Source organism: Thalassophryne amazonica, chromosome 4 (assembly GCF_902500255.1).
Source record: "Thalassophryne amazonica chromosome 4, fThaAma1.1, whole genome shotgun sequence".
NCBI classification, from domain to species: Eukaryota; Metazoa; Chordata; class Actinopteri; order Batrachoidiformes; family Batrachoididae; genus Thalassophryne; species Thalassophryne amazonica.
In genome coordinates, this window is record NC_047106.1 from 107014754 (window position 1) to 107032578 (window position 17825).

Consider the following 17825-nt stretch of genomic DNA (forward strand, 5'->3'; position numbering starts at 1 on the left):
ACGCGTCTCTGGTTTTTTGTCCTTTTTAAAGCATTGGAGATCATTGTAGATGAACAGCCTATCATTTTTTGCACCTGCGTATAAGTTTTCCCCTCTCCAATCAACCATTTAATCAAACTACGCTGTTCTTCTGAACAATGTCTTGAACGTCCCATTTTCCTCAGGCTTTCAAAGAGAAAAACATGTTCAACATGTTAAGGATGAAGCCAGGTGCTGGCTTCATCCTTAAATAGGGGACACCTGATTCACACCTGTTTGTTCCACAAAACTGACGAACTCACTGACTGAATGCCACACTACTATTATTGTGAACACCCCCTTTTCTACTTTTTTTTTTTACTAATAGCCCAATTTCATAGCCTTAAGAGTGTACATATCATGAATGCTTGGTCTTGTTGGATTTGTGAGAATCTATTGAATCTACTGGTACCTTGTTTCCCATGTAACAATAAGAAATATACTCAAAACCTGGATTAATGTTTTTAGTCACATAGCACTACTATTATTCTGAACACTACTGCATATAGATATGAGCTCATATGAGCTATATATTATGATGCCAATATTTCCTGGGGTGACAGATGGAACATTCCAGCTTCATTCATCATTCAAATTGTCGTCCGTCAGCAAAACAAACGCTGCCATGTTTTGCTAAATGCCACCCCAGTATTACACGGATACTGTTACACGGATCTTGCGGATGTTTGGCAAATATGGGCCAATTTTGTGCGCAATCCATACGCAAATCCTCCTAAAACCCACTGGGACAGGGCCCTTAGATCTGAGCCCTCTGCGTGGCTGCGAACTCGTGAATGGGCTAAATGATGGATACCACAAATGGCTGTAATTGGTCACTTTTCCAGTTTCCCTCATTCCTCTCCCATCATATTTTAAAAGTTTTTTCAGTACACCTGCCAATTACAATCATGGATCAAACACGTTTGGCAGAAAAGTCCGTAAATAAGACCAACTTTACAACATGGAGTCTAAAAACTACAAAGATGCTCAAATGACCCGCAATTCATGAAGGGACAATGCACATACCATAATGTTGGTTTGGAGGTTGTTGATTGTATATAGAAGTTTAGCTCATTAAGGGACAAATTAATCCAGAAAAAGCCACTGTTATTGTGGCAAATTGCATAAAAACGCGACAGAGAGCTTTAAAACAGTGGTGCGCACATAGGCTTATAAGGTACCACTCCACAGCGTACTTAGATAAAAAGAATGACCAGATGTAATCTTTTTAAAGCACATAATGTCTGGCATTCATTTAAGACAGGGGTTTATTTTTTTAGGCCAAGTTTTGACCCGGTCATTAAATGAGGCAGGCCTTGATTCAAGGTCACTGACATTTTTGCAGATGTAGCTTTTTGTAGTAGACATGCAGTTCTATCCTCTACAAACAAAGAAGAGCTGGTTTTAGAAGAAACTGCTCTATCCTCTGCAGGCAAAGGAAAACTGGTCATAGAAAAAAAATTGCATTTTTCTGACCGCCATACTAATATGCTGGCAATAGCATCCAAGTCATCCAGAGGCATACAGTTTTAACTTATGGTTAAAATTTTAACCAAACTAATTTTGGACAATTATTTAAATTAACGTCACATCTGAAGTTTTATAAAGTGAAAATATCAGATATATATTTCAGTTTTAAAGTATTGGACTAATTTTAAAGGTTTTAATATGGACATGGTGTGTGTGCAGTACATAAAAGTTCATGACAGGAGAAATGCATTTGAGACGCTCTGATCAGGCTCCACGTGGACAACAGCATTAAACGCTTTGTGTATTGTGCCTAAAACTCTCGTGAATATATTATCTGGGTTTATACACATTGTTATTGTGTTTGTTTTATGTAAAAATGCCAGAAGAAGCTCAGGTTGCTTCCTCCAAAAGCCGAAAAATCTGTTAAATTGTGATGCAGGCCATGTGATATAACCGGCATCAAAATGCATAGAACACTGCCATCTACTGGCGACACATTATATTACAGTGTTGACGACCGCAGGATTATAAAATTATCTGTAGGTTTTCAAAACCTGAGAGACCCCACACGTGGAGATAAAAAAAATCATAGATCTGACAGGTTTAGTTGTACAGTGTGTGGTGTCAGCCACAAGGTAAAAACAACACACACAAACAGATTTACACACGCTTTCTGATTGGCTGCATGTCATATTTAGCTCCTCATGTCGTTCTTAACACACCACACACGGCAGGAATATCTGATAAGATTGTATTTAGCATCATCGCGATTGTTGGGGCATCCTTAAGATTGTCGGAAGGGGAAGATCGGGTCCGGTATCGGCCTAATTATCTTGTCATGTGAACCAGGCTTGATGTTATGACACCTCACGGAGCGACTGATTGATCTGTTATAACACGGCACCGAGCCACTAACCGATCGGATGTTATGACGCCTCACAGAGCGACTGATTGATGACACAGCACCTAACATGTTTTCACTATTCTTTGATTTTTTTGTGCGAGTGACATCATTATTCAAGCATTCAATAGGCGATTCCTATCGCCACACAATTCCAACACATGAGAAAGTTTTTTGACAGTTCTTGTTGTTGAAAGAAGCCTTGTCTCCCTAACTGGATAGAGTTGTGATGTCATCACACGTGCGCTTAGGTGCTGTCTAGCGGGATCTTGAAAATGTCTTTCTTTTTTATAGATATGAAAAAAATGACATATTTTACAAAGCACATTTATTTGTAAACACCAACACATGTTACATTAATTCACTTGTGTTGGTTTTTACATAGAATGAATGAATCAACCAGTCAGTATGAGTGGAGGCTTAGTATACCCATAATCCCTTTGGGCTTCTGTGTGTTAATGTTCAAATCTTCAGAATTAGTGCATTATTTTAAAATTAACAGATATGTGTTATATATCACTTTGTACATTTTAAGAGTTTACATTAATGTAGTTATTCTATCCAAAATAATTTTATTTATAAAGCAAAACTATAATTCAAACCTGCTTTCCATTTCAAGACCTCATCGCTGGACCACTGTATCCTGTCAGGGTAAATGATGCTTTCCTACAGTGGGGGCAAAGTACACAAAGACAGAAGCGCTGGCTCCTTAGCTGTTTGGGTTTGTGATCGCCATTGGTTCTATTTGAAGCTTTGGTGGTGTTTAAACTCAAAATCAGTTTCTTAGTAGCTGAGAGCGTATTTTAGGCAAATTTCAAAGTTATCAGATATCTATAGCTTCCGATAAGTTTTTAGGCAGCTTATCGGTTTAGCGTTAAAGAAGATAACTTTTCAGTTAGCTGATTACCAGTTACTGAAGCTAAATTTTTCATTATCTGTGCCCACCACTGATGTTAGGACCTTCGCAGTAAGTATATTATAGTATAGTATTGTACAGTAGTATATTGAGTGGTTTTGTATTATTTTGTTCTTGTAACATGTTGAAAAATCCTTTTAACAGCAATCACTGGTTTTCCAGAATGCCAAGCACATAATATATCTACTCATTTTACCTTCCAAATTATTTACCCAAATGAAGCAATTTCCAATCCAACAACTGAGGTGCATAAAGTAGTCTGTATCTGAGTTTTGTTTTGTTTTTTTTAACATTTCTACTCATTTTGGTGTGCTGCCTTTTTTCCACTGTTTTGTTCTGATCGAGTGCCTGAACATCATGGTGTACTAGTATTCCTAACATTATCCATCTCATGAAGCTGGAACATAGCCATACTTCTACTAAGACACACTTTTGGACAGGTCATCTTCACACCAAACTTGGACTGGAACTGACGACTGTTTATTTGATGTTTTAGGATCAGTGCAGCTAGGAGCAAATCCTTAAAATAGAGATATGGTTGGTGAACAGACTGCATACCTCCTATCCAAAGTGTGCTCTGTTTAATTTCCACCAGGCGTTGCTGCACTGAGGTGCTTGTGGAGAGATCTTTGTACTTTACAAAGTCTATAAAATTCAGTGCCACCTAAAGAATCCCATCTCTGGTTTGATTTGGAAAAGAGATCAGGTGCCAGATGAAGAGTTCATCTTGGGGCACAGACTTTCAGTCTGCATACAAAAAGGATATGATGATGAGATTATATTTTGGGGAGGCATGTTCCCTGAGAAGTGCTGTCACTATATTATCTCTGGATCATGACTCAGAAAGGAAACACTTTCTGTAGAAGTGCTGATTTGGGATTTGAGATGTGAAGGCACACCTTTGTATAGAATCTAATATTTTTTCCCCTCCCCAGGTTTCCTGCTGTGAAAAAGAAGTTTATGACTGAGCTAAAGGAGCTGCGGCAGAAAGAGCAGAGTCCTTATGTAGTCCAGAGTACTATTAGCCTCATCATGGGGGTCAAGTTCTTCCGAATTAAGATGTATCCTGTTGAAGACTTTGAAGCCTCTTTTCAGTTCATGCAGGTACATTAAAACATAAATACAAATGGAACATTTTAATATTATAAATCACCATTAGTCCACTTTATTCATTCAGCAGCCAATCTTTGCCACAGCTCTAATAACTGTTGACCCATATGCATTCAAGATTAACATCAGTGATGTGTAAAAAGTACATTTTTCAAAGTGGCTTAAAGCATTGGTTCCCCATCCTGCTCTTCAGTATTCTGAATACTGCACATTTTCTATCTGACTATGGTCAGCTCAGATGAGATCAGCTTAGTCAGGTGTCTTCAGCCAATCAACAGATTGCTGAACAGTGAAATCTGGTTTGTTATGTGCAGTTAGATCAGGGAGAAATGAGAAATGTGCAGTGCTACAGGTTCCAAGCACCAGGATTGAGAACCACTGGCTTCAAGAACTCTCTCTCTCTCTCTCTCTCTCTCTCTCTCTCTCTCTCTCTCTCTCTCTCTCTCTCTCTCTCTCTCTCTCTCTCAGTAATAACTGGCCTTTAACATTGTCCGCCAGTGTTGTACTGCCTGCAGCCCCTTTTTCAGGTTAACACCTAGGTCTTGGTCTTGGTGTTGGATGAGTTGGCACTGAGGGTTCAAAGCCTTGACCATTTCAAGAAAAACCAATGCATTTTCAAGCTGTATGGAACTTTGCCATTTTAAAAATACACTTTAGATGTCCAAAGAACCTGTACAATACTGAATATTGTTACTGGAAAGAATGGATATTCTTGAAGTTACTTACATAATATACATGTGTTGTGTTGTCCATTTTAATTTTGTTTCTTTGTTTATGCATTGGCCTTGAGGAGTTGGCCTTCATAACACTGTTTCCATTTCCTACATACAATATCAAATTTGTATTCTTTACACTCTACAGGTCTGAACTGTAGTAAAATTAGTTTTATTGCACATTAATGCATTTTTTTGTTCTCTCATCTGCAGGAATGTGCTCAGTATTTCTTAGAAGTCAAAGACAAAGACATTAAGCATGCGTTGGCTGGTCTTTTTGTTGAAATTTTAGTTCCTGTTGCAGCAGTAAGTTTATTCACAAATTGTGCCAAAGTTTGTACAATAGTTTGGACTGAAAATAAAACAACCTGCCACACATTTGTCTACATGTATAATGTCCTAGGCTGTGAAGAATGAAGTGAACGTACCCTGTCTGAAGAACTTTGTGGACAGCTTGTATGATACAACCCTGGACTTGTCCTCCAGAAAGAAGCACTCACTGGTTAGTCAATTGGTGGAACACAAACTGACAGGATTACCTGAGCTGTTTTTATAAACTCACTTTTCACTTTGACACCCTTTGCTGTGGGGTCAGATTGCCTGCATGCCTGTGGTACCATTGAATCCTCAAGCATGCTTAATTTGCTCTTTGTTATGCTTAATTTGCTTAGGGCCCCTTCACACATAGTACTTTACGAATAAGTACAAATCAGGGAGAATCACGGCGGAACAGCTCATATGAGTGAAACACAAAAACATCGAGCTGACGGGCAGGCGTGAACGATCCCGCTGCGATGGTTTTGTGCACGCGACTGTGTCGTGCACAAACATGTACAAATCCGTTGCAGCGGGAACACAGTGTGAGCAGCTGGAGCATGTGTAACCACATTGTGCAGCTGCTGTGGAAAAAAAACAAAGAAAAATACATGGCACCCATGGGATTCAAAACTGTAATTTACAAAACCTTTGATTGCCAGCCAGAAACTTTACCACTGTGCTACCATCACTGGCCTGTAAATGGTGCAGAAAAATGCCTGAAATCAACAAGGACATGGACGAGGTGCACTGTGTGCGGCCGCTGCAGCCAGCACAAAGGCAAAAGATGTTTTATATATTTCCATATGAGGACAGCAGGCAGAGACACGCACCTCATGGGGGAATGTTCTGACTTCATGTCCTTCAAAACACGGTACATGTTCTCCAGCTGGGACGTCCAGGAGCAGAGATCCCAACGGCAGCGGCTGTGGGCGGACACGCCCCCTATCCATTCAGTGCTCAGACCAACGTGTCACTCTGTGTTATGTGGTCATTCATTTTTGTTATTTGTTATGTAATTGTGTATGTAGGTGCTGTCATAATTATTTATATACCTGTCTTGGCGGTGGTTTCTGTATTTGTAATGTGTGCATTGAGCCGTCATCCAGCTGTCTTCCACTGCGATCAGCTGACAGGCCCCTCCCCGTGCTGTGTGCGCTCAGACCTGGCTCAGACACACACACACACACACACACACACACACACACACACACACACACACACACACACCCCGGCATGCCACATGTGTTTGGGGGGTGGGGGACACATACGCACACATTTTGCAATGCCACACTCATGGGGGCACTTAGACAAATTTCATATCCAGCTCAAAAGTGATCGTCTGCTGACTGTTTTCATGCTAACAGCGCAAATGGCCACACATTTTCTAAGTGCCAAGCAAGCGGTGTTAGATGTTGCTTTGAAAATTAAGCGTAGTCCGGTGCAGTGTTGGTACATTGCTATCATGAGACATCAGCAGTAAGTGATCGCTCCTTAGACTAACAAAAACCTGTTTTAAGCTGGATCGCAGTGTCTTTTTGCTATTTCTATGGTAGGACATTCAGATACGCCTTTCATAGGCAGATTCAGAGCATGCATATACTCTGTGTATACACACAACGAAAGTATGTCAACACAAATACAAAATTTCATCTTTTTGCTTCACTGGTTCAGCTCAGGAAGCTTTGGGGCCTGCATATAGACCTCATAATTCACAAAGAAACCTTTCATTTGTGTCTCTTTTCTAATGCCTGGTTCACACAGCAAGATAATTAGGCCGATATTGGACCCGATCTTCCCCTTTCAACAATCTTAAGGATGCCCTAACAATCGTGATGACGCTGAAGATAATCTTATCAGATATTCCTGCCATGTGTGGTGTGTTAAGAGTGCTCTTGTTGTGAAAGTGTAGGGACACGGACCCACAACAGGGGGCGCAAATGAACGGACAATGGAATAAGCCAAAATATAACAATTTAATGTTGTGAATGTGCACAACAGAGCAACAGACAACACAATTGGGATCAACAGTCAAATTAGTCACAGTGATGTGTGGGCAGGCTCGAGGATAGAAGACGCCCGTCCAGAAAAGAGCCGGATCCCACACTCCTTCCACTTCCACTGGACCTGAAGCAACCCCGGAGCCACCAAGCGCTGGGTCCCCAGGTGGCCACTGCCTCCGGCTGTCAGATCGGGTACTGCTGGCAGGAAGAACAGACAGGTGATGGTGGGTGTGTGAACACCCAGCAAACAGTTCAGTACAATGGTGGAAAGCACCTCCACCTCTCAATCACAATGTTTACGTGCAGATCCTGTCGGAAAAGTACGTTGCCTCCAACCGAGGAGCGGAGTACACCAACTCCCCACACACGACTACTCCGTACAAACAGGAACGTCTGCAATAATACTAGTATACACAGAAGCAAAGACGTTACTAATGTGTTACTTCAGCCTGAGTTGTTTACCTGATCGGTAGACGATTTCTCTGCAGTGAGGTGAAGATGCTGCCCCGCTCTTATGGAGATGTGATTGATGATGATGAGTGACAGCTGGTGTTGTTGATGGGTGACAGCTGCCACTCCCGGTTGCTCCGGCGCCCTCTCGTGCCTGAAGCCTGCACTTCAGGCAGGGCACCCTCTGGTGGTGGGCCAGCAGTACCTCCTCTTCAGCGGCCCACACAACAGCTCTGATCTGCTTGGAAGGATGTCTGGGGTGCTCCAATCACAAATCGGGGATATTCAACATGTTGGATTATCTTGGCCCAATATTGCAGCGTGTGTTGTGTCCTCTGACCACAAACGAGCACGCTGTCTCCACTCCTTTAAAGAATGCCTTTTCTTTTTGTATCATTTGTTTTTCCCTCTGTCTTAAATAGTCCACAAACTATCTCTGTCTGTTTACTCTGAAGTCATGTTTAATCTCGAGAGATTTTGCCAGATTTCCTGTCTCACCTGGGAATGTTCGTGTGTGAAATCTGTTCGTGTGTGGTGTGTTGACTTCACCGTGTCTGAACACCACATACTGCACGACCAAACCTGTCAGAGCTATAATTTTTTTATCTCCATGTGTGTGGTCTCTCAGGTTTTGGAAACCTACAGATAATTTTAAAATCATGCTGTGTGAACCAGGCATAAGTAGCAGTGTGCCAGATTCCAGCAACCTCTGGCTTTTAAAGGGAATGACAGATGACAATGACAGATTCTGCTTTTCATCATTCTGATTTATTCTGATCTAATTCCATGTTATGCCAAAAATACACCCATGATGACTTAAGTGACACAGTGCAACCCCTTTGTGCCCTCCACCTTGCTTTCCACTCAGGTTACCCACCGTGTAAACAGTGTTGAACATAACCCAGGTGTACTTGCAGTTTTGTCTGTGCAGGTTAGATCATCAAAATAGGGGTTATTGTGTAAATGGTAAATAGTACCAGGATCCACCCCTTCATCTGCACCTGCCACAGAATTCAGTGGTTTCTTTCCTAGATTCATGAAAATACAGTCTATGTTTGGATATCTAAAGCAGCAAATACTTTTCCAAAGAGGCCCAGTTGATTATAGATCATTTTTGCTTCTAGAAATGAAATTATCATGTATAAAATAGGTTTTAAGTTTAGTAAGATTGCCTTTTATGTTCATGATTTCCGAGTTGAACCCAAAAATGCAGACAGTGACCATATAGAATTATTATAAATTGTTTACTTTACTGTGGCACAAGGTTGAATCCAGAACATGAAACAAGGTGAATCCAAAACTGAGGAACAGTCCAAATGATCAGGAACAAGGAAGAAGGCAGCTGCAGCACAGAGAAAAGGAGAAATGCTTGACCTAATACATAAAACATGGACCAAATGAAGCAGAATAATCCAGCAAATTTAGCCAGAACAGTGATAAAGTTAAATGGTGATGTAATGAGTTGAAAAGCGACACTTGAGGTGATTATGATGAAAAACAGCTGTGAAGAACACAGAGTGACAGGACCATGCCAAAAAAACACAGTTACTGACTGACAATGAAACATGAAATTACAAAGAACAGACTTGGTGAGTAGCACATCTTGCAAAGCATAAAAAATACCAAACTTAAAGTGTAGGTGACACCAACAAAAATTGCACAAATAATCACTAAAAATGATGAAATGTTGATATTTTAAAAAATCCTGAACAATAAAAGTCGATGATAAGTGCACAGGTGAAGGATAAACTACAGCTGTCTGAAGCCTACACGCTATTTCAGCCCTGTTCAGCCCTCAATCGTGGCCATAACTAAAGAGGAGCTCAATAGTAGTTAAAGATTTAAATAAGGGGGGGCAGAAACCATAGAACTAACAGACAGGACATAAGACAAGGACAGGGGACATACTGCAACAAATGCAGTATGAATGGATTGCATTTCTATTGCACTTTTCTGTCTGATGCAGGTGGTCAAAATGCTTTACAGTGATGATATTACACACACACACACACACACCAAAGTCAGCGTGCTGCCATGCAATGAGCTCACCTGCAAACCAGGAGCTACCTGGGGTTTAAGGACTTTGCTCACAGCGAAACCTACCCATGTTCATTATTTCCTGAGGTTTTCGGCAGTTTAAATACCCTCAAGCATTTGCAGAGTATTGCACAGGATGTTTAAAATGAAATCCCTTCCCAATTTTAACTACAACAGCTAGATAAAAACAGAATTTGAACAATACTCTATGACCCCTTGAAATTGTTGTTATTCATAAAAACAGGTTTGATAGATCATGCAATTTTACAAAAACCTGCCAACTCAAAAGACAACTTTGATACTATATGAGAAATCTACAAACGCATATTTTGCAAACATTACAAAGCTGTTATATATATATATATATATGAATGAGGTGTATATAAATGAGGTAGTTGAAAAAAGTTTAAACTCTTGCTGTTCTCTCTCCAGGCGTTCTATCCTTTGGTGACATGTCTGCTATGTGTCAGCCAGAAACAGTTCTTTCTCAGCAAATGGCATATCTTCCTCCACAGCTGCCTCTCAAATCTGAAGGTAATGTATCCCAGAATGCAGCAGTTGTTAATACAGTTTACAGTAGCCTCTGTCTGAAAAAACAGGTGTCTGGATATATAAAATATGCTTCCTGTCTCGTATTTTTTGCCACTGTTTCAACACAATCATTCTTATCAATAGCACATGGCACTTTTGAAATGCATGTCATGATAATAATATGATGACATCCTATTTTAGGCAGTAATCATATCCTTGTCACCATTAAAGATGCCCTGTCTGCACAATGTATATATGTTAACCATATCTGAAATATTCTCATAACCTACAAGAGCTTACATTTGTTGCAAAATGTGTTTTTTATAGCTCTATGTTAGACATTTTGTGATAAATGAATTTCATACAGAGCAGAGACCCTAAAATGGCCCGTGTTGCACTGGAGTCCTTGTATCGTCTGCTGTGGGTCTACATGATCAGGATTAAGTGTGAGAGCAACACAGCAACACAGAGGTAAATATTCATCTATTCCTATACACCAGGAGTGCCCACCCTTTTTAGAACCAAGAGCCATAACAAATGCCATAGTTTTGCCACAATTTATTGTGCACCAATATAATAACACAATTTTCTGGCACAAACCTAAAGTTTTAACAATAATAATACATTATTGAAGTAAATGTGCATTGTGCAAAGAATTAGTACAAGTAGGCCTAGGACTGGCCCGTAACAACACAACAACAAACAACCCAAATAATGCAATGCCAAATTCAAGTTGAAAAAGTTGTTCCCTACCTTAGTGGGACTTCTGGCACTGAGAGGAAGCAGCTAGTCTCTCATAGATCAGACAGTAGGAGCTCAGTGCCAGCTGTAAGGATGCCACAAGGTGGATCACCACTTTGACGCTTAAATTTTGTGTCCATGTGTGAAAATTTCCAGAGGTCAGACTTAATGTCTGTGCAGCAGCATATCTGTGTGTTCTGTATGTACTGTATCTCCTCCAGCTGCACATGGAATAATCGCCTCTGCAGGCTCCTGGCCCGAACAGAACACTCAATCTTGTTAGCCACATCCATTACAACTTCCATATTTATGAAACGTTGTGTGGGTGCGCAGAGGTGATTTAGCCAGGAAGTTGGCATCATAGCTCTTGTGGATCATCTGGAAATGCTGCTCCAAATTCCCTTTCCTCGGTAAAGCCACATTTGCATTGTAGATAAGACAGACTTGGCATTAGAATAAACAAACAAAAAAAAATCCTCCTTCCACTCTGAATGAAAATGATAAGTTTTAGCTTTTTTTGCTTCTGCCACTGTAGTATCCACTCACTCTAGCCCAGCTTCTCATGCCCTGTTGACCCTGGGCATGCGCAGATAGAAACAAGCACGTGAAAAAAAAAATTCATGCAATTGACTGGAACGCAGCCCGCGATCAGCTGGTTGACCATGATCGAATGGTTGGGCACATTGGCTATACAATGTTATCTTTTGCTTTTTTAATTTCTTTTCAATCCAGTGTTAATTTACAGTGCATGTTCAAATATTCTCAAAGAGCAATAATTTTATGTGTTCTACTATGTGTGTGCTACTTTATGTGTGCTCAAGTGCTTTCACACTTCATTGCATTATGGGTAATTTCAGTGTGATCACTGGCACTGACAGGACTGGTTTTGAGGACTGTGTTTGGTCTTCATGGATCTGGTAACTATAAAGAAAATGGCTCACTACTACTTGACTATCCAAAAAGTCAGAGGCTACAAGTTGCTGGAGTGTAGCTTCAGTATCCTAGGCTGCTGATAAGGAGATTGACCATGCTGTCAGAGGAAGATGCTGAAGATTTTTGCAGAAATATATGATCTATAGAAGTGCCCAGTTGGTGATTTCTGATCAGACTTGCTGTAGCATCCATAAGGATTCGGTTAAAGCCTCATGAGTGCTGACTTCCAAATGCCCAAGTATAAATCTGACGAGACATCGCTATCAAACTGTTTCACAGGAATTTGCATGCACTCTGGCTGGAGGACTTGGAACATGGACACAAACTGTGGGTAAAATGAATTGTGTTTGTTCTTTGGTGACCAAACCCTGGAAGTAGGAGGAACTGCATTGGATTTTCCACTATCCACAGGAGGAGATGTTTCATATATGAGGGCGAGGTTTGGTGGAACGTCCAGGCTATACAGGAAGCTGAGGAAGCAGGCTGTGATCATCCTAAGAGTAGAAAATTAGGTATTTGTTCGAGGATCAGGTGACTTGCCATATGTGATCTATAAGCCCAATTCCAATGAAGTTGGGACATTGTGTAAAGTGTAAATAAAAACAGCATACAATGATTTGTGAATCCTCTTCAACCTATATTAAATTAAATACACCACAAAGACAAGATATTTAATGTTCAAACTGATAAATTTCATTGTTTTTGTGCAAATATTTGCTCATTTTGAAATGGATGCCTGCAACACGTTTCAAAAAAGTTGGGAAAGTGGTAAAAGACTGTGAAAGTTGATGAATTCTCAAAGAACACCTGTTTGGAACATTTCACAGGTGAACAGGTTAATTGGAAACAGGTGAGTGTCATGATTGGGTATAAAAGGAACATCCCCAAAAGGCTCAGCCATTCACAAGCAAAGATGGGGCGAGGATCACCACTTTGTGAACAACTGTGTGAAAAAAATAGTCCAACAGTTTAAGAACAATGTTTCTCAACATTCAATTGCAAGGAAGTTAGGGTTTCCATCATCTACAGTCCATCATATAATCAGAAGATTCAGAGAATCTGGAGAACTTTCTACATATAAGCGGCAAGGTTGAAAACCAACACTGAGTGCCCATGTACTTCGATCCCTCAGGTGGCACTGCATTAAAAACCAACATGATTGCGTAAAGGATCTTACTGCATGGGCTCAGGAACACTTCAGAAAACCATTGTCAGTTAACACAGTTCGTCCCTACACCTACAAGTGCAAGTTAAAACTCTCCCATGCAAAGCAAAAGCCATACATCAACAACATCCAGAAACGCCGCCGCCTTCTCTGGGCCCAAGCTCATTTGAAATGGAAAGGCGCAAAATGGAAAAGTGTGCTGTGGTCTGATGAGTCCACATTTCAAATTGTTTTTGGAACTTATGTTGTGTCCTCCGGACAAAAGAGGTAAAATACTATCCAGATTGTTACCAGCGTTAAGTTCAAAAGCCAGCATCTGTGATGGTATGGGGGTGTGTTAGTGCCCATGGGCAACTTACACATCTGTGATGGCACCATCAATGCTGAAAGGTACATCCAGGTTTTGGGGCAACACATGCTGCCATCCAAGCAATGTCTTTTTCAGGGATGTCCCTACTTATTTCAGCAAGACAATGCCAAGCCACATTTTGCACGTGTTACAACAGTGTGGCTTCATAGTAAAAGAGTACGGGTACTAGACTGGCCTGCCTGCAGTCCAGACCTGTCGCCCATTGAAAATGTGTGGCGCATTATGAAGCGCAAAATACAACGGAGACCCTGGACTGTTGTTGACAAATTTCAATTTTAATTTACAATAAACTAGTAGCAACTAGAGTTGCTGATGTTATACTGATTCTACACTGTTACTGTACAGTTATGCTACAGTGTGCTGTAACATACACTACCAGTCAAAGGTTTAGACACACTTTCTCATGTCAAAGTGTGTCTAAACCTTTGACTCATAGTGTATAATAGCTTATTACTGTAAAAAGATTACAGTACTTTCCCACTGTTAAATTACAGTAAGCAGCTGTGGTTGCCAGACTAAAACAAGCAAACAAACAAACAAAAACTGTAAAAAACAATTCAGACTGATTTAACTGGGTTTAGGGGGTTAGATTTGGGAATTTAGAGAAGCCAAATCAGTATTTGGGTCCCAAACCGAACCTCCAGTAGTGAAAACCCCAAACAAAATGAAACAAACCCAATGAAACCCTTATTGAATTGTTTTAACTGTTTTTCTTTTATTTATTTATTGTTTTTGTGTTTTACAGAATTAGTCAGGCGCGCTTACTGTAATTTAAACTGTTGTTTATTACAGTGCGCATACTGTAACACAACACTACAGTGACACTGCAAAATAACAGCAAAGAGAATGTAGTACCAAGAAGCAAAGTGCAATAGAATGCATCATAGCAACAGATTCCCCCGTGGCTCAGTTCTTCCCCCACCATGATGGACTGTGTAAACCCGTCAGACCCCTAAAGTCTAAGGTCAGACCATACAATGTGGCTATCGTAGAAATAAGCCAAGATCACTGCAGCTGCTGAACTTTTGTTTTGTTTTGTCTTTTCCTAATACTTTGATACTTTGAAAAAGTAAAATATGTACAGTATGTATTAACACATTCATAACATACAGTGACCCCCTGAACACCATAGTCAAACCAAACTGTGCAAACTGTTCACATCTATGAAATGATTTAATGTCTTGACAACACTGTGAAACTTCCTTAGAAATCAAAGCTGACATTGGAATATTACACTTTACTTTGCATTTGTGTTGCTTCACGTTAACTCAATATCTGAAATCATATCATCAGGACCTCATATTTTTGTCAGAACTCGATGCTGTTAGAATCAAAATCAGAATCAGATTTATTTGGCCAAGTATGAATGCACATGCAAGAAATTTGATTCATGTCTCTATTTCCATTCAAAACAAATCCCCAGCCAGTGAACAGGAAGAATTGTTATTGGATCCTGTATTTTATTTTATTTTTTTATGAACAAAAACAAAGTTTGCGTCATTTGAAGCAGACCTGTTGGCAGCATACAGAGTGAAGGAAGTTTGGCTTTTTAATCTTACAGCTCCCTTCTTTCTCCTGGAGTCATCATCACAGCCCTATGAAAATTGTTTTGAAAGAAGACAACTGGAAACACTCATTCATTATCATGGAAATTACTTGAGAATAACCCCAGCGTTTTTAAAGACGTCCCTCTGTGTTTGTGCTGGGTGTGTTTCTCAGCCGCCAACAAGAAGAAAAATCAGTTTCTGTCATTTCTGTAATTCTTTTCATAGTCAAAATGGTCCCAGCATTCACCACCGCCAGCCGTCTGCTCTTCAGCATTGTGCTCACAATGAAAATAAATCCCATTTATGAAAATTATGTTAAACTACACTGCTCAGACTGCTGATGAGAACATCAACAGTTCAAGGTGGTGGCAGCACTTCCACAGTGCCACCAGTATCTGTTGTCTAAAATGCATCGAACCTTCGCTTCTTGCTGCATTCTATTTCATAACAGTCTGAAGCTGATAACTCTAGCTGCCTGTAGTTTAATGTTAATTAAAATGTAAATTTGTTACAGTGTAGCCCTGTGTGTACTCAATGAATGCTAGCACAAATATATGCAATGCTTCTTTCCAGTCTAACTTATTTTTGCAAAGCATTAGATTTGTTTGACAGAGCCAGTATTTAGAACATCCTGAAAATTTCCATCCCCAATAAGTTGCTTAACATCGTAGCTGGCCCATCCAAAGGCATGGTGATTGCACAGAGTTGGGATAGAATCTTTGATTTTTTTCCCAGTGTGCACCTAAAAAGACTCAGTTGAGGAGTCCCCTTTGCATTGTGAGTAAATGTCAGCTACAACACTTTGGCCATGTGGCGCTTCTCTATGGGCACAATCCCACAACCACAGCAAAGGGAAAAGGTCAAGGGGATGTCCATGATTTACCTGTTTGCAGTAGAAAGATGGCTTCTTTTGATAGGTTTGAATGGACCATCTGTCTGCCTGGGTGGTTGCTGTACAGGACAAGACCCAAGTCTACTGGATGTGGGAGTGCGTGGTGGAAGGGCAGGGAACGGAATGTGGATGTAGAAGGAGGGGATGTAGAAAGGCTTACTGACCTGGCCAGAAAACCTCTGGCTTCTGAGTCACTGAAATAGCAATGCACATGATGCTGGCACACTTTAAGGGAATGACAGATGACAATCCGATTTCATATTATGCCCATAACGTGACTAATTAAGTGACTAAATACGTACAACCCCTTCACACCCTGTGCCTTACTTTGTTCTCAGATTAGGCAATATGTCAATAGCAAAGTGGAGTTGGCCATGCCCTAAATGTACTTGTGTACCTGCTGTAACCACAGCTGATTCCTGAAGTCGGTGTTTTCTACAGAATGGATATATATTGGAAAACCTTGTGACATCACCTGTGGGTTTTCTATAGAGAACAGTCAATATGAAGCCCAGAATTTGCTGCTCTGGGTGTTGACATGTTGACAGCACTTACATCATGATGAACACATTAATGGATTAAGAAGGTGGAGCATGGCAACAGCGTGTGTGACCTGGACAGGACAAAAGAAGCCTGAGCACACCCCTATCTTTGAGTCTATACTACCTAAGCTAACAGGCTAACTACAGCTCTGTGAACGGTTTGCTTTGGTGTGGGCATGAAAATTTATGGCCTGCTTATTTGTCAGTAATCATGCAATCATGAAGATTTACCAAACAAATCAGTCTACCGATAGCTGCTAAAACTGATAATGCCATTAGCATGCTACATTAAATAAGAAGAGAATTTCACTCAATGTAAATATTGCAGCAGGGACATCTTAGATGATCTGTTAGGACATTTCCCCACACAACAAGCCATATTTTTCCAGGTGTTTGTAATGAAATGCTCAAAATGACAAATACACTTCCCTTCACAACAGCTAGCAGCAGCATTGAGTAGCCTCTGAGCTACCAATGCTATTTGCCCTATTGAGATATCCCATAATCCCTTGCATGCCAGAGAGTCGGTCAGCAGTCTAAACAACAAAGAAAAACCATACGACAACAATTGCAAATGAACATTATACGCATAACTTTGTGGATTAAAATGTCCAAAACTAAGAAGTTAGAAAAAATTCACCCCTGTACAGTTGCCTTTGAGGGGGTAATTAACTATAGAGACCAAAACCTTTTTTTTTTTTTTTTTTTGTACCAGGGTGTAATAATTGTTTATTTCTTCTCCAAAGTTAGCCAGTTTAACATGGATTTGGACAGGCACATGCTCGCTTTTGGAGCCAACCTCAGGCTAGTCAAGGAACTTTCTTCTTCCTAGTGTGCTTCATCTGAGACCATCGAAACTTCCCGCATGGTGTTTCCCAGCCCTTGAGTCGATGAACAAACCTGAATTTGTTCATTAGCAGTCAGAGGAGTGGGGAGAGATAGAAAGCCTTTTGGACAGGTGGTCTTCAGGAGCAAGGTTCATGACCGCTTCTTTAGATTGTACACCATATCTGTATTGTCAGGATACCGCTCTAAAAGTCTAAAACTTACTGTAATGTTCAGAAACTCTTCTGCAAATACACCTGAGACATCACCAATGAAAAATGGATCAGAAAATTACCAAAGATTTTTACCTTTATTTTCATATAAAATAATGTGCAAGAAAGAAACA

The 17825-nt window shown here is 40.4% G+C and overlaps 1 protein-coding gene across 1 annotated transcript in view; it reads left to right on the forward strand.

The window, feature by feature from the left end:
• Nucleotides 1–17825, forward strand: part of frya (furry homolog a (Drosophila)) — a 260590-nt gene that overhangs the window by 80735 nt on the left and 162030 nt on the right. The window contains exons 8-12 of the mRNA XM_034168395.1: nt 4241–4409; nt 5342–5434; nt 5532–5630; nt 10366–10467; nt 10832–10935. Coding sequence (XP_034024286.1) covers nt 4241–4409; nt 5342–5434; nt 5532–5630; nt 10366–10467; nt 10832–10935 — 567 coding nt within the window. The remainder of the gene's footprint in view (nt 1–4240; nt 4410–5341; nt 5435–5531; nt 5631–10365; nt 10468–10831; nt 10936–17825) is intronic.